Below are 23,613 nucleotides of genomic sequence, written 5' to 3' on the forward strand. Positions count from 1 at the left end.
CCAGTCATACCGGTGATGGTAAGCTACGTCTGTAGCCACAGCTGCCCTGGGGCAGACTGACGGAAGCGTGGCAACTAATTTGTGCACAACGGCCCCTCCGACCAACACCAAGCATTCACACCAATCATTCACCATTCATTCCTTGCATGTTTTTCCGAGGTGGGGGAAAACCGGAGTGCCCGGAGGAAACCCACGCGGCCACGGCTGAGAACATGCAAACTTAGTGATGAACCAATCATGTTCAATAGCAGATTTTATACTCACCGACGGCTTCAACCTCAAGCTCGTTCCCCACTGCTAGGGCCTTGTCCAATGAAAGTCTCATTAGATTCCCCACACACTCTGACCGTAAACCACTGCCTGTTAAAAGAAAAGGCTTGTGAGGAAGAGTAAACGTTCTTTCACATTGGTAAAGTAATTTAGTTTGAATTCAGGCTTACGTGACTGAGAATTGAGTTTCATATTTGGCATTGCGTGACCCAAGAGGATTACGGCAGCCATCAAGTTCCATAACAAACTTGAACAAGTAAAACACACAGTTTAGATACATTAAGTGTGCAGCTAGCAGTCTCTGGAACAAAGACTCTAAATTAACTTACATGTTCCCAAGCCTCCACATGTTGCAGTCTGAGCGCAGCCTGACAAAAGAACTAGAGGAATCAAATCACTGTCAGCGCTTGGCACTGCACGCCCAGCACACCCGACAACAAACCAACTCTGAAGAGAAGTGACTGACTACCTTACTGCTCCAGCACCAGCTGTTTTATACATCAGCAAATTACAATACACAGGTGAGACCAATTGGTGATTCTCCACTGAGCTCACATGCAGTGAGAGAGCTTGATGTGTGTTTCATGAAGACTGGAAAATCTTAATATATGCATACACAATAATCGGTAGTGCGATAAAAAAATATTTATTGTTCACTTATTACAAACATATATACATTTGAGTTTGGCATCAAAAAGATATCATTTTAATTATTCGAGAGATCCAGTGTCAAAAGAGGGCGACTATCTTTCCTTAAAACCATACATTTAGAAATAAATGTAAGACACAAAACATGTTTCTCCTTTGCAGCTGAGAGACTTATAATCTGTATTGCATGCAAACACTTGATTAAGCTTTGTTTATCGTCACAAACCTCATCCCAGTGTGTTCAAGATGGGGCAATAACATTTATTACCGACAGTAAAACCCAAGCTCATCTTTTCACCTGCTCTTCATTGCTCTTAATGTCGTCAAACTACAAATGTTTTTGCAGCAAACGGTTTGATTTATAGTGGTGTCATTGCTTGTACAGGTTGCTTTAGGTTTATATTCATGCTGATATCTTTAAAAAAAATAATCAATCCATTCCTATCCAGATCAAATAATAACGATAACTTGTTATATGACAGCTGTACATAAATATAAGTGAATTGACATGTACATTTGACAACAATGTACATTTTCTTTAGCCGACAGATTTAAGAATATATAAAATATGTACTCTGTAGTTTATGAAGCTGTCAGTATCCCCTTTCTATCTTGTGCTGCTGGTCCAGACATGTCTGTTCCAGGCTCACTTTGGCATCTTCAAAATCTGGATTGAGCTTTATTGCTTGCTGGAAGCCACTCTTGGCATCGTCGGAAAAACCTGTATGATAGTAAAAGAAATGTACATACATAATAAGTTCATGATTTGTAATGGACTGCCTAACTGGCTTGTTAAGAGTCATCACTTTTATTTCGTGGGCAGCATGAGCACGAGCGCTGTCAGCGAGTACACAGCTCCATCTAGAGCAGACCTGGGCATTGTACAGCTCGCGGGCCACATCCGGCCCGCGGGAGGTCATTGGGAAATTAGGAACAAAACACAGACCCAGTGCAGACAACTGCATCGCTGAAATTGAGAGCTTGTCTGTTGTGAAAAAAACACCCCTGATGCACTTGCAGTTTAGAAATGTGGGTTGTATTCATTCAATCCAACAGCATTGGTGGCTGCAGACATGGCTGAGATCTGCACTTTACTTTCTTTTCGCATTATTTTTTTAATGTAACATTTATTTACTTTTGTCAGCAAATAAATTAACGGCATCAAGCTGATTTGTGTTGTGTTCATAATGAAACAAATCCTATTCTTTGCGAGGAAATATGCATCATCGTTCAGTTTGAAAGCAAAAGAAAAACATATTTTGAGATACATGTATGAATCCTGTGTTTGTGTGTGTGTGTGTGTGTGTGTGGTTGTATAAATGTGTATGTGTGTGTGTATGCATGAACATATCTGTGTGGATAAAAGAGCGATTTATGTTTTTGTGGCAACATATTGTAATGTTCTGTCAAAACAAACAGTAAAGAGAAATGACACAACATGGCACCGCTACATACAGAATACTCCACTAATTGGCTAGAAGGAGACTGTGCTTGTAAACACACTTACGTCAAAGTCACAGCCCAGTCTGGTCGATTAAAACTCACCCGTCAGCTGAGTTTAAGCTTTAGGACCCACCTATCAACATAACAACCAACAACAGTACCATGCAGAGTGGAGGGCTGTCAGTGGCCTCTAGTGGATCCTTATGTTTCTGCAGAGCAACACAGGCACTGTCACTATCAATACAGTACTCCTACTTTACTAGACTGCCTCATGTTCAATCCCAGCAGCAGTCATTATGTTGTGTCCTTGAGTAAGACTTGATATATTGAATCCTTGCTCATTCAATTTAACGTTCTCTCTTGAAATAGAGCATCAATTCAAAATGGTTTGACTGTAGCGGCTACATGAAAAGCTGTTTTTATATGGGAAATTCTCCCCCCCCCCCCCATCCTATATTGTACTCACTCTTAGGTAGAGATAAACATTCCATGTGCTTATAGAAACAGGTGTCAGGCTTCAGGAAGACACACACACACACACACAAAGTTAATTATTTATCCACTCAATGAAATGCTGACATACACACCGCCCTTTCTGCAGTGTCACTTTAGCCTATACAAGAAACCTTACTGATGGACCAGTTATCTTCAGTGAAGCTAAGAGAGAGAGAGAGAGAGAAGTCTGGGGAAAGATATAATTAGGTTGTAACCTTTTTAAATGTAATATATGCATGTTTTGTAACAATGAGCATTGCAGGTTGTTGGGCGCGTGATGGATGAAATACATTTCTTTTCAGAGCTCATGGTGATGCTGGTGTTTGTAGGTTGTAAATAAAAAAGATTGTCCCAGGAATCACGACATCAACACTTGTGCTACTCCAACTCTTTCTGTATATGTCTCTGGGGTGTTACTTCTTTATAATAGAAGTATGCAAATCAAATCCTTGCCTATAGAATGTCATATACATTGTAACATATGCTAAGAATAGTTTCATCTAAATTTGATTGTAGAATTACTGTTTTTGTGAGTTTCGCATTGTAATAAAGTATGTTTGGTGCAGTTGCAGAGTTTTTCTCTTAGTATCGAGATTTTCCCATAAATGTGAACCGCCTATTTTAGATATCGTGCTAATTATAGTCTGCTGTGATCATTTTCCACAGGACGCTGCTGCGACTGTTTCTACGATGGAAGAAGTGAGTGTGGACTGATCCATTCAGTGGGCGGGGGGAGTTTAAGTACGACAAGTCGGCAACATCGTTATAAAATACATTGCAAATAACGAATACGTTTAGTTTCGACACGTATATTCGTTACGTATCATTGTAAGCACCGCTTACTTGTCTCGCATAGAGACCAAGTATGTTAAATCGCCTTCAAAGAGAAAAAGAAACCCTTTAGTTGTAAAGTCGGGAAGTCAGACGAAAACCGAGCTCTGTGCCACATCTGCCACTAAATGATAAAGCGGCTACACCGAGGACCGGAGGCAGCACCGAGGAAATGAAAAGCTCGCTTCAAACAGCAACATTTATTCCGGTCAAACTCCAAATATGTTAATCTTCTGAAAGACTCCGACGGTAAAACTCTCTCGGGCATCTTTAGCTTTATCAATACGAGGTGTTAGGTTTGGCTACTGTAGGTTGACGGTGAAGGAAACGTGCGGCATCTGGTGACGTGAAGTTGGAAAGTGGGCTTAACCACAGTGGACTTTTTGAACCGGAAGATTCACAAACAGCTGTTACTCCTAAACTAGGTAAGTTAACATGACTTCATCAGAATGACTGGTTAAAGCTACTGTTTTGTCCCTAATGAGTAATTAGTCCATCCTGGTCTGCTGTAATTAATGTATTTGATTCTTGTGTTGAAGACAAATTAGGGTAATATGCTTGAAGTTATTATCACAATTATATGGGCATTTTCTTGTGTAAACAGGCTATATCACTATATTATGTATATTATGTGTTTGCAACCACAAATAAACAAATTGAACTGTTCAGCAACAAACTGTTTACTGTTGCAGCAAACCTTTCAATGTTTAGCCTTAAACAAATACTTTGATAACGTATTTATATAATAAGTAACCAATAGTGCATCTGTGTGTGTGCGTGTGTGCGTGAGTTACTGAATTTATCTTGTGACGTATTGTGTACATGCAATGTATTCTCAGGTCTCTTGAAAAATCTAAAGCTACTGTGAGGATCTTTTGACCGGTTATGAAACAGTCCCAATGTAATGCTGATGCCTACACATGATCTACACAAGTAAACAAGTCCATCAGCGAGTTGATTGGCTATTTCTACATCATTATTATAGGCCCGGGAGAGGCAGAACTAGGACTGAGCGGAGCAGGCTGTCAGACACTGCTGCCGTAAAATGAGAGGTTTTTTTTGCACAAGTTTGCTCAGAAACAGTACAGCTTTCATCCTGAGAGGCCGCCAACATCGACACAAAATGAAGTTACTTGTAGTAACTTTCGACTCAATGAGATTTTCAACTAATCATAGCTTGCTTGAATTGTTTTTTTGGCGGGGACAGCAGATATTTGTAGAACAGTGGCATGATGAATCTATGTCATTCTATGATTCGGCTGTCTGTAAATAATAATAGAGATGTTGCCCAGCCCTAAAGAAAATAGACTCAGTATTGATGAACAAAGGTGTGTCAAGCTCTTTTGTCTTTATCCATCCCTTACAACTTTGTATCTTGCCATAATTATGCTTGCCAGTCCATTCATTTCATTTATTTTTGACAACAAGAACAGAGCCAACTTGTGAACAGTGTATCCAAAATGTTAAAAACAAATTAAAAGAAGGAAGGATTTTGCTGTGGTGAACTTTTGAGCAATGCACATGATGCAGAAATCATTGTGGATGACCCTAAACAGAAAAAGAATACCGCTGTAATAGATTTAACTGTTTTCAAAAACCAACAGCAAACCTTTTAAACGTCTCAATGTATGTTCGGCCCTGCGTTTGCCACAGATTGATAGCTACACCGCCTCGCTCTCATAAGCCTTAGCACTACTATCCTGTTGCCTTGGCTACTGGTGTGTCGGGGGACTTCATCCTGATCCTCTGCTTGATTTTCTCTGACACGAGTTCAGAGACTGCCACGAAGCAGCGCTGAAAGCGAGAATAACTTGAGAGCAAATGTTCTCTTTTTTCCTTCCTCTCGCACTGGACTAACTCCTCACCCACCTGACGCAGTCTAAGTTAGCAGTAGCACGAAGAAACTCAGACCTCGCGCCTCTGCTCATCCACTGCACAGCACGCTACCGACACGCAGCACTAAAATGGTAACTCTGCTTTCTTTCTGTGCACCGGACCACGTCGGTTTGTTTGAGGAGGAGCCACAACACAGACGGCATGGAAACTATTTTCATATTGCAGAGTTGATGATGGGAAGAAGTTCATGATCGTAAATGATCCAGCCAATTATCAATCTCTGTTTTTATGGCTTCAGAATGCTGCAAAATGTCCATCACAATTTCCCAGAGTACAAGGTTGAAGTCTTCAATGTCTTTTGTCTTTTTCAATTTACAGTCAAGTCCCCAAAAGTGAAACAATTAACAGATGTTTAGAAAGTAGTTACTAATAATACTCACTAACTGATGCAATGTCAGAGGCATAATGAGCTCCATCATGTCATGCTTTGATGGATAGATGGACGACTACTATCTAAACAAACACCCCTCATCTCTCCTTTTCTGACGGTCTTTGAGATTTATTCTTTGTTGTTACAAGAAGTATTGAGTATTTGGGAAAATAATGGAGGATTTCTCTGTTGTGAAGAGCCAATACACAGGGAATTAAGTGGGCCTGAGAATGGCAAACAGCAGTGAAAGTTGCCTGGTCAGGGGTTTATAAGATCTCCACTCAACCAGTCTCATTAGGCTGGGAACCCACTGGAAAAAGTGGACCATACAGAGCAGGAACAGCTACCGGGGCTGTGGACTAGACGAGAGACTGTTGCTTCGTATTAGAGAGGAATTGCAAACACGGAATCTTGAAATGGCAGTGTCATTGGCACTGTTGTGTATAAAATGCCACTCGCAGACACTTGTTTGGTCTTGCAAACTTATTTTGCATTTCGCAACAGTCGAGGCAGCGAGAGCCTGACTTTCTTTGTATGGGAGGTCATGTAGATGTCAATATCCAGCAGTTATTTCAGACCACATTTCAAGATGTTTTCCACTGCACCAAGTAGAAACTTAAGAAGATGACCTACCCAGTTCCCAGCTGTGAAAACATCTAAAACATCCTGTGACGTCTCAAATTGAGGCCTGTATTTTTTATTCCGAGCATTAGGAATGAGCATATTTCAGAGGCCAGGGGAAACTGTAAATCTGTTTTGCGAGTGTGTTTGTTCATTTTCTTTACGAGACTGATTTAGCTGTTTTCCCTCCAACGTCATGGCAGCACTTTTCAGTCTTCCAGCCTGGAATCTGCTGGATTTCTTGTGGTTTTGTGTGTTGAGGGAATACAAAAGCAACGCCCATATTTATGTCTGTTCCAGCTCAGCCTGCTCACTGAGCTGTCCTGGAAAAGTCCATGTGACCCAGAGCTGAGGGGAGATGCTGCCGCTCCCTCATCCTGTTGTACATTAGAGTGGAAGACTATGGTCCGGCCTGCAGGGCAGTGTGTCATTTATACCATAGCCGTGTTTAAACACAGTCAGCTGACATTGATGTTATATTCTCAAAGTGCAGCTTTTATTCTACGGTCACAAGCTTGCTACCATGAAAGCCATGTGATATGATAGTGTTGTTACAATTTCAAAATGCAATAGAGGGCTTTTTGCTCTAAGATCATTTGTATCGTGTTATTCATTCATTGGATTCATCATTGAGCAGAAGATGAATCCTTATGACCTCTGTGATTTACTTACTTTTCCTCCAGCAGGTCAAAGTTTTCATGCAAGTGAATGATCTCATTTCTGCTTGATGGTTTGGCACACAATTTTTGTTTTGTTTGGCATTATGTTCGCATTTAACTCAAAGCACCACTGTGCTCAGCCTCACAGAGCATGTAGACACTTACATCTTAAAATATTTCCAACAAAAAATTGAACAGTCTGGAATTCAATATTTTGGCCTCACAATGTTCAAAATCGTACCCACCACACTGTTTAAAAACGTGTCAATAAGGGATAAGGGATAAACCGTGTCACATGTGTTGTGCATGTGGTTTTCATGATTTATTTCCCGTCTATAAGCCCGGGTGACGTTGTTTAGCGTTTATGTTACTGGCTGGTCCTCAAACCTGCCGGCCTGCCTGCCTCTCATGTTACTCTCTGACTTCGATTCATGAAATTGCAGGAAATTACACCCATGTGACTCATGAGAAATAAGGGCGTCTGCGTGTTGAAAAGACCTCATCCAAATTCACACTCTCATTTGTTCTACGCCAGATACAATCATTCTGGTGCCAATGACACAGGAGTAATGGGATTTCAATAATTGGAAGAGAACGAACATGGGGATAATACATCTCTGCCTCCCTTGAATTCATTCTCCGTAACACAGAGGAGTAGATGTGTTATTCAGATGGATTATTATGTAATTGAACCGCTGGTATTAGCTGGAAATAGTTTTTCTTTTTATGTGTCATACTTTTTCGATTCTTTCTTCCTCCCTGCCCTCGCACATCTCTTTTTCGTTCCCTGCCCACGCACACTTCACCAGATTCGTGTTGTAAAAGATTTGCTCAGGTTTTGGTCAATTTCTTCTTTCGATTTCCAAAAAAAAAGAACATTTTAACATTCTGGCCGTGTTGAAATTCGCCTCTTTTCTTTCTGTTCCTTTCTTTCATACGAAGGCTGCTCTCAAACCTCTGATGAAACACAGATTTTAGATGGTTGATACTGAAAATGAGGACAAGCAGATGGATTTAATTCCCTCATGTGATTGACAATAAATGTGTGTCTTTATACCACCTTTCCCTTGCTGACAAAATCTATGAAGCATGAAAGATTTTCTTCTCTTATTTGAAAAAAACAAAACAAACACCTGTTGTTATGCAAGTGTCATAACCTTCTTGCGTACCAACACCCATGTTTGCCTCTGCTTCATCGGTGGGCTGCATGCACAGTGTCCCATCTAATACTTACTGTATTGTTTCGGTGTTGTTTTTATGCATCCTCACATCCTTAATCATGAATACCCCCGCATACATGAATAAACAGATTATAACCATGGAAACCGAATTTGGACAAACCGCAAAAACCAGAGGTGAATAGGTCCAGGTGGTCAGGTTCAGTGTCTTTGTCAGCATTGGTATTTTTTCCCCTTTATCTGTATTTCTCTGGTTGGTCAGTGTATGAACTCCACCGCTTGAAATCAATTCAAATATGCATTTTCACATACAGGTGAGGAGTACTGTTGAGGTGACTGTCTGGCTTTCTCAGTAACAACACTCAGTATCAGCCTGAAGCGGGTTTATTGAGAATTACACTACACCAGAACACTACACCAGAACACTTGTCCCTCCACCATGCAATTACAGGTCGATAAATTACCACTGTGACAGAGGATTAATAGTCTATCCGTGGAGACACATCCACAGCCCCCCCCCCCCCCACACACACACACACACACATCGTAACCTCATGAGGTCTGAGTTGTAATCTAATCTCTATTTTTCCAACTGTGTGTGGACATTGTCTCAACTGTCCAGATTTATCCCTCAGCTTGGCTGCCTGAGAAGCATCATCAGCACATGTTTTGATGATAAAACACTGCTGCAAGCTGAGAGGAATTATTGAACCAATGAATCATTTATGATGTTCACACAAGGATATTAATGAGCGTCGTTGGTCCCCCTGCAGGTCCAGAGGAAGCCGAGCAGCCGGCGACGTGGACAGTAAAAGCGAAGGGGGAGTGGAGAAGTGAAAGGAGAAGGTAGAAACACCAGCCCAGCTCCCTGCCTCCCTACCTGAGAGTGCTGTGTCATGGGGAAACAGAACAGCAAGCTGCGGCCCGAGGTCCTGAACGACCTGAGAGAGAACACAGAGTTCACCGACAACGAGCTGCAGGAGTGGTACCGCGGCTTCCTCAAGGACTGTCCAACTGGCCACCTAACTGTGGAGGAGTTCAAGAAGATCTATGCCAACTTCTTCCCCTACGGAGATGCCTCAAAGTTCGCCGAGCACGTCTTCCGCACGTTTGACACCAACGCAGACGCCACCATCGACTTCAGGGAGTTCATCATCGCCCTGAGCGTGACATCTCGTGGCGGGTTGGAGCAGAAGCTGCGCTGGGCCTTCAGCATGTACGACTTGGACGGGAATGGGTACATCAGCCGGGCAGAGATGCTGGAGATAGTTCAGGTGAGGACGTACTGTATGGCAGAATAGGGTTTCTTCATTGATGTTTGTGTACATCAGTGTCTTGCTTCGTTTTGGTCAGGATCAGCCTCATTCTGCAGATATATCACGAGGTTCTTCTAGCAGTGCATCTCGTATATAAGACAGTGATTGTTCAAGTAGGAGGAATGTACATTTAAAAGGTTTTTACTGGTTTAGCTAATTCACTACATCAGAATGACTTATGATGGAGAAAAAAGGGAAGGAAAGGAAAGGAAAGGGAAAAGACAGACAAAACTGAGACATTTAATCAGATTCCTTTGGGTTTAGCACATTTTATGCCAAATCTATATCCATAACAAACTAACAATTGTAATTCATTAAAAACTACGGACTAAACTAAATTATTACTACCGGTATTCATACAGATTTTACTTCCAAGTATGGCTGCAATTAATGATTACTTACATATATAAATCTGCTGTTTATTGTTTAAAGAGAATAATTGATACATTGTGTGGTCTATAAAATGTCAAGTTTAAGGCACATTGGTACATACAACTTTTTTTAGAACCAGAGGTTGCTGCCTGGTTGGGAACAGTTGTTTAAAAGCTTTACACAGACGATAAGCAGAGTTTGATACGCACACAACAGCAATCGTTCTCCCCCTTTCCTTTATAGGCAATTTATAAGATGGTATCCTCAGTAATGAAGATGCCTGAGGACGAATCAACACCAGAGAAAAGGACAGACAAGATCTTCAGACAGATGGACATTGACAATGATGGTAAGACTGATGTTTTATTTTGATGTGCTCAATATGCTTTAGTGAGGAGATATCACAACCAGCTGTCACTATCAGTCGTTAAAACAAGAGGGAGTTCTAAATAAAACGGCTTCTTCTCACGGTACAAAAACAGGTAAAAGCTTTAACAGTTGGTGTCGTTGTAAGCAGAAATAACGATAACTCCTCCTGTGGGATAGTGTATAAACATATGACAATTTAGTAAAACAGTTGTAATAATCTAAAATATGTCTTCATAGAAAAGTGCTGACAAATTCTGTACATTAATAAAAATGTCTTATATCTGCATACAACTTCATTATAGTGTGTTATAAACCATTTATTAAATGACTGCTAAATATATCACTTAAACTAAAGCCTTACCAGATCAATGTCAATATATCATGAAGGATTCGGTATTTAATGTCTTTGACATTATACAATAGCCACCACAGAGCAGTTGAGAGGAATGGGAAATATGGAAGCTGGACGACAGACAAAGACACAGAGAAATAGGACGTCATACAGTATGACATAACATGACCATTACTCACAAGATAATTAACAGTCTTGTGTATCTCATCCTGCTGAGCCACCTCGATGTCAGTGGTCTGACATTTAGTGTGAAAAGGTGATGCTACACCCATGTGACGTGCACGTAAGCATTTCCCAAGCGTCACACAGACCGAGCTGCACGGCCACGACAAAAGACGTAGATACACACAAACAAACGCATTAACACATTAGTTATAATGTGTTAATAACACATTAGTTATAATGTGTTAATAACACATTAGTTATAATGTGTTAATAACACATTAGTTATAATGTGTTAATGGGCATAATGTCAACAAAACACCGACAAGGTGTCTCAATTAGGGGAGAAAACCAGCGACGGAGCTCAAAGAGGCTTTTTAAAAAGTGGCACAAAGAGTCCGTGTTGCCATTTTACTGATGACCGTCTGACACATCCACCTCATGTACCTGCAAGGACATAGACCACACAAACCAAGAAAGAGCCAGACATGTCACATCTCAGTTAGACATTCACAGCTCGTCGTATGGCGGTGTGGGCACCTAGATGTGTGTTGCAGCAGAACGTCTGGAGGTCAAGATGTGTTTTATAACATCACAAGGTGCCACAGACCAGGCCTACGGCTACAGCTGCAGCTGACCCTCCTCTCTAATGCAATTGATACAGATGCTGTGTGACTGAAAGTGGTCGTTAATTTAAAGAAATTGTGGTGTGCTAAAATAATAACATTTGCTGCCAGCATTGTCAGATTGTGTTTTTGCAATGCTTACTGTTGGGTTTTAACAAAGACCGGGTAAAAACAATCTAAGATGTACAAATATTCAAACAGTGATTTGACCAATAAAAACAGCTTGTATGTGGCCATTACAAATTCATTATGATTTAAAAGTTATTTCTAAATGAATTACCTCGAAATGACTTACTAAAATGAAGTATTGTCCTTTTTATAATCTTACAAACAATATAATGTGCCGCTAAACAGAGAATCTAAAGATTTCCTGAAAATAGCACAACTGTTATTAGCGATAAACGACTCAATCATTAAGTCATACAATGTAAGCTCATTGTAATTTATTTAGAAGTTGTGTACTTTCCCTTGACTGTGTTAACAGGGGGATCGGTGATTATATTATAAAGGGACATTAGAACTCTTTTCTGTTGATTTTATTAGGTGGCTGCTGTACGACTCACTCCCTCACATGCTCAACCCGCTGCTCAACGAGAATCTTTTCTTTCGATCTGTGCTCCACAGGTCGATTGTCTTTGGAGGAGTTCATTAAAGGTGCTAAGAGCGACCCGTCCATCGTCAGACTGCTGCAGTCGGATCAGGGAGCCTCTCGTCAGTTCTGAGGACAGTGACAATAACAGACGCACACATTCCCCCAAAACACCATCGCAAACCCACAGCCGTCAGCTGGTCATCGCCACAGCTCACTCACCAGACAATCCTTTCATTTTGAACACAGTCATCGTCTTAGTTTACATTAATGTGTAATTTTTTGGTCAACGTGGCTCCTTTCCTGTGGACTATGACGTGCGTTCAGTTGAGGTATTTTGCGTTTATGCTTTTCCAAAAGCTCTCTTGCCTTGAAATGGTTTTTACCCGTTCTCCATAAGTGAAGTGCCATATCATACATTTATACTGACTGGATTATGTGCTTGCAAGTATTATAAAACACATCATGTTACACCAGGTGGAAACTAATTAGATCACTTCTTATAATTAGTCAACTAAACTGTGTTGAAGAGTGGCTTATGTTGTTCAGGATATCAACTGTAGCGTAACAACTTCCATATGCCTTCGGTATTGCATGTGCCCGGTGTTTTGAGTTTTCTGACATTATTACAGTTCATGTGAATAATGAGGCCGTGGTTGTTTTTATTCCTTTTTATTTTTGTAACAAAAATTGTTTGTTTTCACACAATTGAAATAAAGTCGTGTAAGAAAAATCTACACAAGTCCCACAGTATCCCCTTGTGGACAAACATGAACACCCAGCAAGATTCTCACTTGCTGGTTTAAAAAGAGAAAAAAAACACAAGTACAGAAAGTCACATAAGGTTGGATATTAAAGTGTTACTTTGACAAGTCCACATTTTAAAACAGGTGTGTGAGGGTGGCTGAGAAGGGGAGAGGCGAACAACGTTTGAAAAAGACTTGAATGAACAACTGAAATGCCACATTCATAGCCTCCTCCCCCTCTCAGCTGGCGGCCGCCGGATAAACATGCAGCTTCTAATGTTCAGCAGGTATGTGAGGCAGAGTTCACTCCAGAGACACGACACATGCCGCCGCCCCCCCTCCCTCCCGCTGTGTGACTGACAAAGATGATGTGAGAAACTGCAGGTGTCTCATGTGTCTTTTCTGGAATATTTCAGTAACTGGGCGACCGGGCCTCCCATTTGTCCACAGGAGAGGGGAGGCGGGTCGCACAGGACCAGACCAGATTGAACCAAGTCAGTTCCCGACCTGTTCGGGCTCATAACTCATCTTTATCAAAGTCACCATCCAGGTCTACGTCACTGAGGTCGTAGTCCTCCTCCACGGGAAGCTGCAGTGGAAAATAAAGACAAAACTGTGACCAAAGACGGGGATACACATGAAAACTTTCCCTTCATATGAAGCAGGGCAGAGACGCGACGCAACTCCGCATTAAACCAGGAAACAACATTTTAACCCGACATTTTACAACCGGGCCAAATTTCTGCCGGATCTGTAGTCGTTCCAAACGATCAAAGATTTGTCTTTGAACACTTTGATTTCTGGAAAATTTTGGGTTGACTGTCTTGACTTAAGGTTGTGCTGCGATAGAAGTAAAACTGAACTCTGCTGCATGACAGGTTGACGATATGGTCTCATCTTAAAGCCATCTGCAGGTCCATATTTAACTTTCTGAGTTCATTGTACAATTTTACAAAATGCTGTATTTTTTTTCCTGTTTTGTCAACACTGTTGTGGATGAGATCATCTTTTTTTTTCCCCCCCAAGAGCCACATCAAGACCTGGACGATTGATCCGTACAACGTGGGTTTCGGCTTCGTAGAAAGGTAGAGTAAAACATCCACTGTGTGCTAACCTCACGTATAAGATTAACACAAATGTAGGGCCAAATAGGACTCATCTGTACATAAGGTCAGAGATGCAACTCCACTGCGATGTTCCCGCTCACCTGTCCATCTTTGCCGTCCCAGGGTTCAACAGTCTGAATCTTGGGCATGGTGCCACCTCCCAATGTGGCAGTCGAGCCACGGCCTACAGAGAGCTCCCTGAGGAACAGATCAACCACATGAGCGCCATCGTTCAGCTTATTCCGAAGCATGTTTTTACATTGTTTCTTGTTATGATGGGGGGAAAAAAAAACAACCTACCTGAGGAACTCATGAATGCCAGTCTCACTGAAGGAGCCCCTGAGCAGAGCAAATTTCATTTTGCGTAGGTTGATGGCCGCCATCGCAGGATAGCCAAATCCACCAATACCAAGAGAGGCCTCCAGCTCCATCTGAGCTCCAGCTTCAGTCCACAGCCAGCTGACGAGCGTGAGCACAGGATATTAGTCAGTCCAAATTAGTAATTTGTGTAATAATCCATGGCTGTGCAGTCATCCTTACCCCCACATCTTCTTCTTGTACTTCTCAGCCATCTGCATCATCACCTCCAAATAGCCGTTCCTACCTGCTGCGCCTGTCGAGACACGAGGACGGTTCACGGGGAGTGATTCAAGGGTTAAAATGATGTTTTAACATTGAACATGTTCAGTCAGCCTCACCTGTGTCCAGGATGTGTGGCAGAAAACCAATTACACACAACTGACTGTCCCCACAGGTCTTCTTCAAGATGTCTTTATTGAGGATCTGAGGGACAGACATTTACAATACACACAAATTTAATGTTTTGTGAATTCACATCATTATATAACGAGACAAACTTAATTAAGGGTCTGAATTTATTTTGTCCGTCTTGTCTGACAGGGTAACCGTCACTGCTCATGCCTAAACAACCAATATTGAAGTTGGTAAAGTTAGATTATTAAATCGTATTCATTAACACAACTTACAAAAAAAAAAAAAAGTGATAATCTTGTAGTTTATGGCTTTTATGGATTTCAAAAAGCATCATCTCACGGACCCTTTTATTTTAGTCTAATACCAGCACTATGTTGTATGTATGATGCAAAGACACTGCAGAGTGCACTGACCTCCAGCAGTTCAGGAGCAGCAGCGTGGTCAGAGAACAGGTCCACAGCCCTCTCGATGATGTCTGCACGGGAGCGGCCTCCTTGGTAGTCTTCCGGCTCCTCGCCTTTGCGGAAAATCTTGATGGTGGGAAATCCACGGACCTAAAAACACATAAAACACACACACTGTTCCAGTTCTGCAAATCATTACCTTAGATTTAGTGGCATATTGATATTCATTTAAGGATTCAGTATCGGAAAGTGTCTTTTCATTATTCAATACAATACACGTCTTAGTTGATGTTGCAATGACTGCTTAAACTGAAATGTTATCAGTCGCAAACTTAAACAATGGTTAAAACTGCAAAAGACCAGCGTCATATTGAGGGTGTGACCAGTGAAGGTTCTCACTGTTCTTGAGTCTACTCGTACAACTATTGCGTATCAGAATTGTGAACCAATGCGCCGCATCGGCTTCTCTCTCACCCCGTAGCGGCCGGACACAGCCTGGTGCACAGTAGCATCCATAGCTCCGAGGCGAACTTTGCCCTTGGTCTGCTCCTTGACAGCCGAGGCTGCAGCGGCCCACTCGGGCTCCAGGCTGTCAACAACAGCAAAAAAGTGATGGTTTAACGAAAAAAAAATTTTCTTAAAGAATTAATTCCACAGTAGAGAAGTCACAATTAATTGATTGTACTAGTGTGTATGTCACTGTTTCTTACAGCTGGGGGTGGACTGTGTGAGGTATCAAACTCACCTTTTGCAGTGTCCACACCAGGGGGCGAAGAACTCCACCAGCCACACCTCGTCACCCCCCAACACCATCTTGTCAAAGTTGTCATCAGTGAGCTCGACCACATCCTCCTTACTGCCCCCACCGCTCTGCTGGAAGGAAAGTGGAGTGTTACTTAAAGTTCACTTAAGGGTTTTTTGATGTTTCCAAGTACAACAAACCCGCTGCACGGGGTCCCTAATGCATCCACCTGTTTGTTGTAGCCGGAGCTGCCGGAGCTGCCAGACTTGCCGCTCAGCCTGTCTTTTACCAGCGTGCGCAAAGTGTTCATGGCTGCATCCACGATGGCTTGGCTACTGCGTCCACCTGACGGAGGGAGGGGATTCAAAGCCGAAGAAATTCAATTTAGAATGTCAAGTCTTCCTCACAATAACTTTAACGGTCAGAAAGTGTCCAACAAAGCCCTGAAAGCAAGCTGATTTACTAAGAACGGGTGACGTTCGTTGCCTCTCTGACACAGACATCCCCTTTTCTCTGAACTGATTAGATTAAACTGCTTTTTTAGCAGGCCTTGATAAGGTCGCTGTAGAGGAAGATTTCAAACTCACAAAGCTGCATCTTCACCAAACAAAAGTTCGGTTTATTGCAGTGGTTTTGGCTGTACCTTGGTAGTCCTCCGGCTTGTTCTTATTGGCTCCAAAGACCTTGATGGTGGGGAAACCTTTGACGCCGTACTGGCCACCCAGTGACTTGTGCTGGTCTGAATCTACTGCACCAACCTTCACGATACCCTGGAGGATGTCAGGAAAAACAAAAAGTTTGAGTGTCTAGTGTCAACTTTTAATCACAGCAAGCCTGTTATTGTATCTGGAAGTCAGCATGTCAATGAACAAATGCAACAGTTACTTTTGTATGCAGGATATTTCCACACACATATTGTTAAGAAAATAATATTAGAGGTGATAGCTCTGTGTGGAAAAGCACTTTCAAGAAAAACAACAATAATATCACCTTAGTTTAAGCCAAAAACAAGACTCACTAATATTTGACTGGTCTCGTGTCTGCCCACGTCACACGCCTGCGTTTGCAGTTATTCTCACTGCTGAGTTACAAACTTGTAAATACAACTTAAGTGTTGTCTTATTTGTTTGTTTTTGCTGAGTGAAATGAAAAATGAAGTGTACCTGCCAGTGTACCTGCTCAGTCATATCTGCCTGATTATTAAGTAACAAAGCAAACATCTCGTGAAGGCACATCATCATCATAGTCCGACTGTCATATTGCCAACAGCAGTATTCACTAAAAAATGTTCTGATATTTGATTTTGCCATCATTGCCCTGGTAGAACTGGTAGATGTCAGAATGCAGCTCAACTGGTAAACGGCCAGACGAGAGGCGTTTTGTTTACCTTGAGGGCAGTAGCCGCCTTCTTCCAATCAGGAGTTAAATGTTGACAGTGGCCACACCTGTGGGGATGAACAAGAAATTGATGGTTAGTTAAAAAAGATGAATGCGTTGTCTCTGTTGTAATCTAGCAATAGACACACCTCATGAGTTTCAAATCTGAGACATTTTAATTTGATCATCATGCATTTGTCACTCAAATGAATCACAGAAACCAAAGTATTCAATATTAACACATCCTGTGAATATTTAACACTTTTCATTGTCAGTTCTTTGTTCACTACAGAATCGACTTTGCTCCTGGTGCATAAAGCACTTCATGGTCTGACCTCTGAATATACTTTTATCCGACATGTTTCAAGTTAATTGACCTGGCAGATTCCTCAGGTCACATAACAGCCGTCTATTGTGAAAAGTCAAACACGTCTGCTGTCATAATGGTCTATTCAATCAAGAATAGAAAATGAAGTAATTTTCTGTTCAATGTAGCCATCTATTTGCTGTGTTGAGTGTGTTTATGCATGTCGTTTATTATAGTTTTTTAATCCTATATCCTTATCCTGCACAAATTACTTTTGCGCGACGTGATTGCGCTCTGCAAATAAACTTGAACTGTGTAACTGCAATCTGACCAAAGACGGAAGTACCATCTTTGCATAAAAGTTTGCCTATCGTCCTTTCTCTCAGATCATAAGTGTGTTAATGTGTCTGTGAGTGAGAGTAATTACAAAACAGATGACTCAAACATGCCCGCGTCCATGGAAGACGCTTGCATTTTTAAACTTTGGTCACTAGTGTCACAACTTGGTTCATCCGAGGACACTTGTTGCCATTAGAGAACAGCCACCAAGAGTCAAATGGACCTCACCAGGGAGCGTAAAACTCGACCAGCCACAGGCTGTCGCTCTGGATCACCTCCTTGTTGAAGTTGGAGGGGGTGAGCTCAACAACATCATCACCAGCGGAGTAAAAGGCTCGGACTGACAGCAGCAAGGAGCAGCCCAGCACTCCTGTTGGAGAGGATACAAAGGGGTTTACTCTCAACAATGCACGCTGTGCTAAACCGGGTCAAACAGTAAGGACTGAAAGGACTTCACAAGCATATTCAAAATACAGTTTGTATGCAGAATTATGTAACAGAAAATGCCATTTCCGTGTATTAATGCATTGATTGAAGGATAACAGAGGCCTGGCAGTGCTCTGTGCAGCTCAACTTAGCTAATGAAGCTACAGTAGCACAACCGATGCCCAATACACCTATTATTAACATTAACACACAAAAGACTGTTTCTCAAGCAGAAAGGCTGTTGGTGTTGTCACTTACCAAGTAAAAGTGGTCTCATGGTTCCAGCTGCTCTCTGTCTCTGGACGTCTTCTCTGTTAGCAACACGCGCAGACTGCTGCCGCTGCTTAGCTCTCGCAGGAAAAGTAATACGGAAAAAAAAAAACCTCACCGTGGCCCACGCTGATTGGTCCACTTGTACCGATGCTGCGCCTCAGCCAATCAGCGTGCGCCGTGTAGTTTAGCCAGCCGATACGCTGACGACATGTGGATCCGTCTCGAGAAAGGAGGAGAGTATAAATTGCAACATATAACTGCATTAAGAGGAGATGCAAAAATAAAACATAAACATGAGAATAGAGACTAGAAATACAGACAAAATGCAGGCAGGAAATATTATCAGTACAGCTTATGTTAAGTTTCGAAAGTTAAAGTAACGTTAGTTGTTATAGGATAATTGCTTCTGATGCAATAAGTTGTAATCATTATTTTAATGTTGCAGCCAGTTGAAGTGAAGCTATTCAATGCCTTTATAGACGTCTGGGTTCGTTTAATTTTTAACAATGCATCATATTTTTACAAACTCAGCATCTTAATCTGCAAAGTCATTTCAGCAGTTGAATAATGAAAGCGAAGTAGAATGTATATTTACCTCTGAAATGTAGCGAAGCAGAAGTACAAACTACAGCAGCCTACAATGGAAACTAAAGTAGGCTACAAGTACTTCAAACTTGAAAATTAAATTTAATCTCAAACTGCCACTGATAATTTGTACATGTCCTTGGAAGAATACTTATTGAGAACAGGATGAACCTGTCTCAAGTCTTAATAAAGTCAGTGTAATCTCAAGTCAATAAATACATTTGTAATACAATAAATACCTTTTTATTTAAATCCACTGTAAATGTAAACACTATAAAGGCATTTAATACGAACCAAAGTTTGACTTGCACCACTGCATTGTAGTCTTTATTTGAGGGTATTATGGCTTTAAGAATTTACAACAGTCAACAACTCAAACAGTGGACTTTATTGTTGTGTACGTTGTTGTTTTTGTATCACTTATTCGTGGATTCCTAATTTGCACCGCTGTTTGCGAGGAGAAACACGTAAGCATTTAGGCTGCTGTATTGTGAAGGCTGTGCCACTAGGTGGAGACAAACAACAAGGCAAAATACTGCTCGGACGCTGGTCTGTCTGACTGCCAATCAATAATTCAGTCTGTGCTGTTGCAGAATTGATCAGTTGAACTCAGAGTTTAAGTTGTTAATACATCTTATTTTGCGGATTTATATTTGAAGTAGCCTCAGAAAACCCAATAAATTCCTTTCAATGCTTCCACTGATGGCACAAGTACTTGTAATCCTCAACCATATCATTTATCACACCACTAAAGAGCCATTATCTCCCAGATTAAGTTATTAAGATGAATTATTATGTAGCCTTAATCTTTTTCGTCTGGGTAAATTGGTGATAGCCTATAATGCATTCAAAGGGATGATAGATAATGCGTCTTGGTCAAGAGGATTTTATAGGTTCTTGTAAAAAAAAAGAGAGGATGATTTAGGTTTATTATGTTACCTGTTAATCGAATTACCTTTAATTGTTGTTCTTCGAGCTGCCACAAAAACCCAGCTGAGTGCGTGTCCTGGTTTTCCCAGTTTGCTGCTTCACAATTCATTACATATAGTGCCACTGGCGATACATCATGTGCTGCTCCTGTCTGCACGACCGGAAAACACGAAAGTAGCCTTAGAAATAAAAGCATACATTTGTAACTGTGATTTTCTCCATTTGTTCAATCTCTAGTTATTTTGAGTGTTGTAGCCTTCCTGATCTTTGGGCATTATTTTGATAATTTTCCAAATATGACTAAATATGCCCAAATAGATGTACCCCTCTGATATTCGTACATTGATTTTATTTTGTTTGGGTATCTAAATAATCACTTGGTTCGTTTGGGTGACATATGTTGTTATTTTAGTGTGTGTGTGTGTGTGTGTTTTAAATACTTGCACATACATTTTTGTTTTACTGCTGTTTTGCCCCAAACAAAGCATGATTAGAGTAAAAGTTATAGAATAAAGATTTGCAATGGTGGGCCGTTGTAAGAAGACATCTTCTCAGAGAGGACATGGATTGATTATTAACTGCTGGATCATCTGGAGCTACTACACTTTTTTTTCACGAAATAATCGGCTCAAATTGCGCTCAGGAGTGTTTGGTGGTGTAGCAAAAAGAAAAGAAATTGTTCATTAACGATTTAGTTTGAAAGTTATTACCGGAAGTCAAGTGGTTTGATTGGGGCTCACTTAACGTTACGCGCACTTCAACACCAACTTTCTCAGAGCGCGCAAGAGTGTTGTGTTGAGCTGAGAAGACTTCACGCTGCAGTCACCTCTGAGCAAACATATATATATATATATATATATTCGTATATATATATATATATATAGTTCAACTAAAACACAAATATAAGAAGATATTTGAGGTTTTATGTGCAGCGTCGGGGCTTCTGGTGACTTGTGTTCACTTTGACGGTACAATTGTGTGAAGATCTCGGTGGCTTGAGCTGTTTTGTGGCGGACTTGCTGACAACATAATGTGGGGGATCCAGCGGACGCGCAATGGAGACCGCAACGGCTCTGAAGCCAGCGAAGAGCCAGAGATTGTTGTGAACATCGGCGGGGTGAAACAGGTGTTGTGTGGGGACGTGTTGAATCGCTACCCGGACACTCGGCTGGCAGAACTGGTCGCCTGTTCACTCAAGTCTTCCAAAGAAATATCCTCACTATGTGACGACTACGACCCTGACAAAGGAGAATTTTACTTTGACAGAGACCCCGACGCGTTTAAGTGTATCATTGAGCTGTATTATTATGGAGAGATTCACATGAAACGAGGCATCTGTCCAATTTGTTTCATGAAGGAGATGGAGTTCTGGAAGATCGACTCTGATTTTCTGGACGAATGTTGCAAATGCCACCTGAATGAGGTGGAGGATGAACTCGCAGAGATCGCAGAGAAAGTGAAAACTATCCTGTTGGACAGAGATGGAGATCCGTCTGCAGCAGGCTGGCAGCGCTTCCAGATGTGCCTCTGGAGGCTGATGGAGAAGCCGGAGTCCTCGCTGCCTGCGCGCACAATCGCCATAGTTTCTTTCATCTTTATCCTGGTCTCCTCCGTGGTGATGTGTGTCGGGACCCTCCCCGACCTGCAGGTGGAGGACTCGGAGGGGAACCTCACGGAGAACCCAACTCTGGAGGTCATTGAGACGGTGTGCATCGGCTGGTTTACTATTGAATACATCCTGCGTTTGATCTCCTCCCCAAATAAAATCAAATTTGTCCTGGCTTTCATGAACATCATCGACTTCATGGCAATCATGCCCTTCTTCGTGGTGCTGATTCTGACCTCATTCGGCACAGGAGTGATGGAGCTGGCTAACGTGCAGCAGGCGGTGCAGGCTTTACGCATAATGCGCATTGCGCGCATTTTCAAGCTGGCTCGCCATTCCGCTGGACTCCAGATCCTCACATCTGCCCTGAAGAGCAGCTTCAAAGACCTCGGACTGCTCCTCATGTATATGGGCGTGGGGGTCTTCCTTTTCTCCGCATTGGGCTACACCATGGAGCAGAGCCACCCGGAAACCTTGTTCACCAGCATCCCACAGTCGTTCTGGTGGGCTGTGATCACCATGACCACGGTGGGCTATGGAGACGTCTACCCCAAGACCACTTTAGGTCGGTGTAACGCGGCCATCAGCTTTCTGTGCGGGGTGATCGCTATAGCGCTGCCTATACACCCCATCATCAACAATTTCGTCTTGTTCCACAACAAGCAACAGGTGCTGGAGACTGCTGCCAAGCATGAGATTGAACTGATGGAACTGCGCTCCGGCGACGGGGGGCTGGAGGCTGCGCCCGGCGCCCACAAACATGTTTGCGGCGCAGGGGTCTGGGACAGCGCCATGCGCTCCTGTCACAGCGACACCTACATCCCCTTACTGAAGGATCCCAGAGGAGGGGCCGGGATCCAGACCCCCAGCATGGACACAAGCTTTGAAAGCACAGCCGAGGCCACTGAATATTTAATCTCATGAACACCGAAGACTCATCTGAAAAGACTCTGCAGAAAAACAACAACAAAACAACAAAGTAATCATTAATTGCTGACTTAAACTTAAACCCGCACTTCGGGGTTAATTATACCATGATTGGGGACAATATTGTAAATAGCCCTGAGAAATAGTCGGACCGCAGTAATGCCCTCAGAGGACCGCAAATGCATTTGAGGAATCGCGCTCAACAGGAACATGTGTGTGAGATATTGACTCGATGAGCTTTGCCTTTGCGCAGTGACTCCCTGTTGGGCGGAGGGCTTCTTATATAACAACCCCCATCCCCAACCCTCACACTCATACTGCACTGTAGCTTATATTCCCCTGTACAGATATACATACAGTAGATCCCGATGAATGTTTATACAAAAAATAAGAAATATCGGCAGCTCCTCCAGGAGCTGCCGATATTTCTTCATCTGTTCAGATGAGAAATATAGTCATCCCATGAAAGGTTTATGAAGGGCGTACAGGCATGACAACACTTAAAAAGGGAAAGACTTGGTATTTACCAGTGATGGAGACTTTTAATGCTGTACACATTACAACAAGGTCACTACAAAGACACATAAAAGGACACCAGAGACTGAGGTGATGCAGGGATTATAAAAGCATATCAAGGCAGTTTATTTCTGTTTCTGCTGGTGATCTTCTGTGATACTCTATGGATGTGAAGCAATACATCAGATGTAAAACCGACTGTGCAGAGGTGGTGAAAGTAGTGAATGTGTCAGTGGGCTGCAGCTCCAGATTGGACCATGTAATCAACACTGCGAACTCAGAAGCTCCCTGCTGCAGGTCTTGTCCTATGATTGGTTTAAATTTTGCCTGTAAAATGTGTCTTAGTGCATTACTGCTCTTATTTTGATGAAACTTGAAAGGACGACATTTTCACACTGTCCCTGTTTAAAAAATGCAC

The 23,613-nt window shown here is 42.1% G+C and overlaps 3 protein-coding genes across 4 annotated transcripts; 2 read left to right on the forward strand and 1 right to left on the reverse strand.

Moving 5' to 3' along the window:
• Positions 1–3,838: 3,838 nt before the first annotated feature.
• On the forward strand, positions 3,839–12,472 carry hpcal1 (hippocalcin-like 1). The gene is made up of 4 exons (XM_079290546.1): positions 3,839–4,112; positions 9,185–9,685; positions 10,343–10,448; positions 12,233–12,472. Exons 2-4 carry the CDS (start codon positions 9,308–9,310, stop codon positions 12,328–12,330), a joined length of 582 nt encoding a protein of 193 aa, XP_079146672.1. The 5' UTR covers positions 3,839–4,112; positions 9,185–9,307; the 3' UTR covers positions 12,331–12,472.
• A 381-nt stretch (positions 12,473–12,853) lies between these two features.
• pdia6 (protein disulfide isomerase family A, member 6) lies at positions 12,854–18,705 on the reverse strand. 2 transcript variants are annotated; one of them, XM_079290544.1, is made up of 13 exons: positions 18,617–18,705; positions 18,161–18,302; positions 17,297–17,354; positions 16,553–16,679; positions 16,139–16,254; positions 15,913–16,037; positions 15,642–15,756; positions 15,177–15,317; positions 14,748–14,832; positions 14,590–14,662; positions 14,350–14,508; positions 14,151–14,247; positions 12,854–13,532 (listed from the first exon to the last, which is right to left on the reverse strand). In XM_079290544.1, the coding sequence occupies exons 1-13, from the start codon at positions 18,633–18,635 to the stop codon at positions 13,461–13,463; spliced, it is 1,329 nt and encodes a 442-aa protein (XP_079146670.1). In that variant the 5' UTR covers positions 18,636–18,705; the 3' UTR covers positions 12,854–13,460. The 2 variants fall into 2 exon arrangements, with proteins under 2 accessions (XP_079146670.1, XP_079146669.1); XM_079290543.1 differs by having other exon boundaries at positions 15,913–16,040.
• Positions 18,706–20,992: 2,287 nt separating this feature from the next.
• LOC306793175 (voltage-gated potassium channel regulatory subunit KCNF1-like) lies at positions 20,993–23,040 on the forward strand. The gene has a single exon (XM_079290660.1). The coding sequence runs from the start codon at positions 21,177–21,179 to the stop codon at positions 22,674–22,676; it is 1,500 nt and encodes a 499-aa protein (XP_079146786.1). The 5' UTR covers positions 20,993–21,176; the 3' UTR covers positions 22,677–23,040.
• Positions 23,041–23,613: the final 573 nt, after the last annotated feature.

Source organism: Melanostigma gelatinosum (assembly GCF_949748355.1).
Source record: "Melanostigma gelatinosum genome assembly, chromosome: 19".
NCBI lineage: Eukaryota > Metazoa > Chordata > Actinopteri > Perciformes > Zoarcidae > Melanostigma > Melanostigma gelatinosum.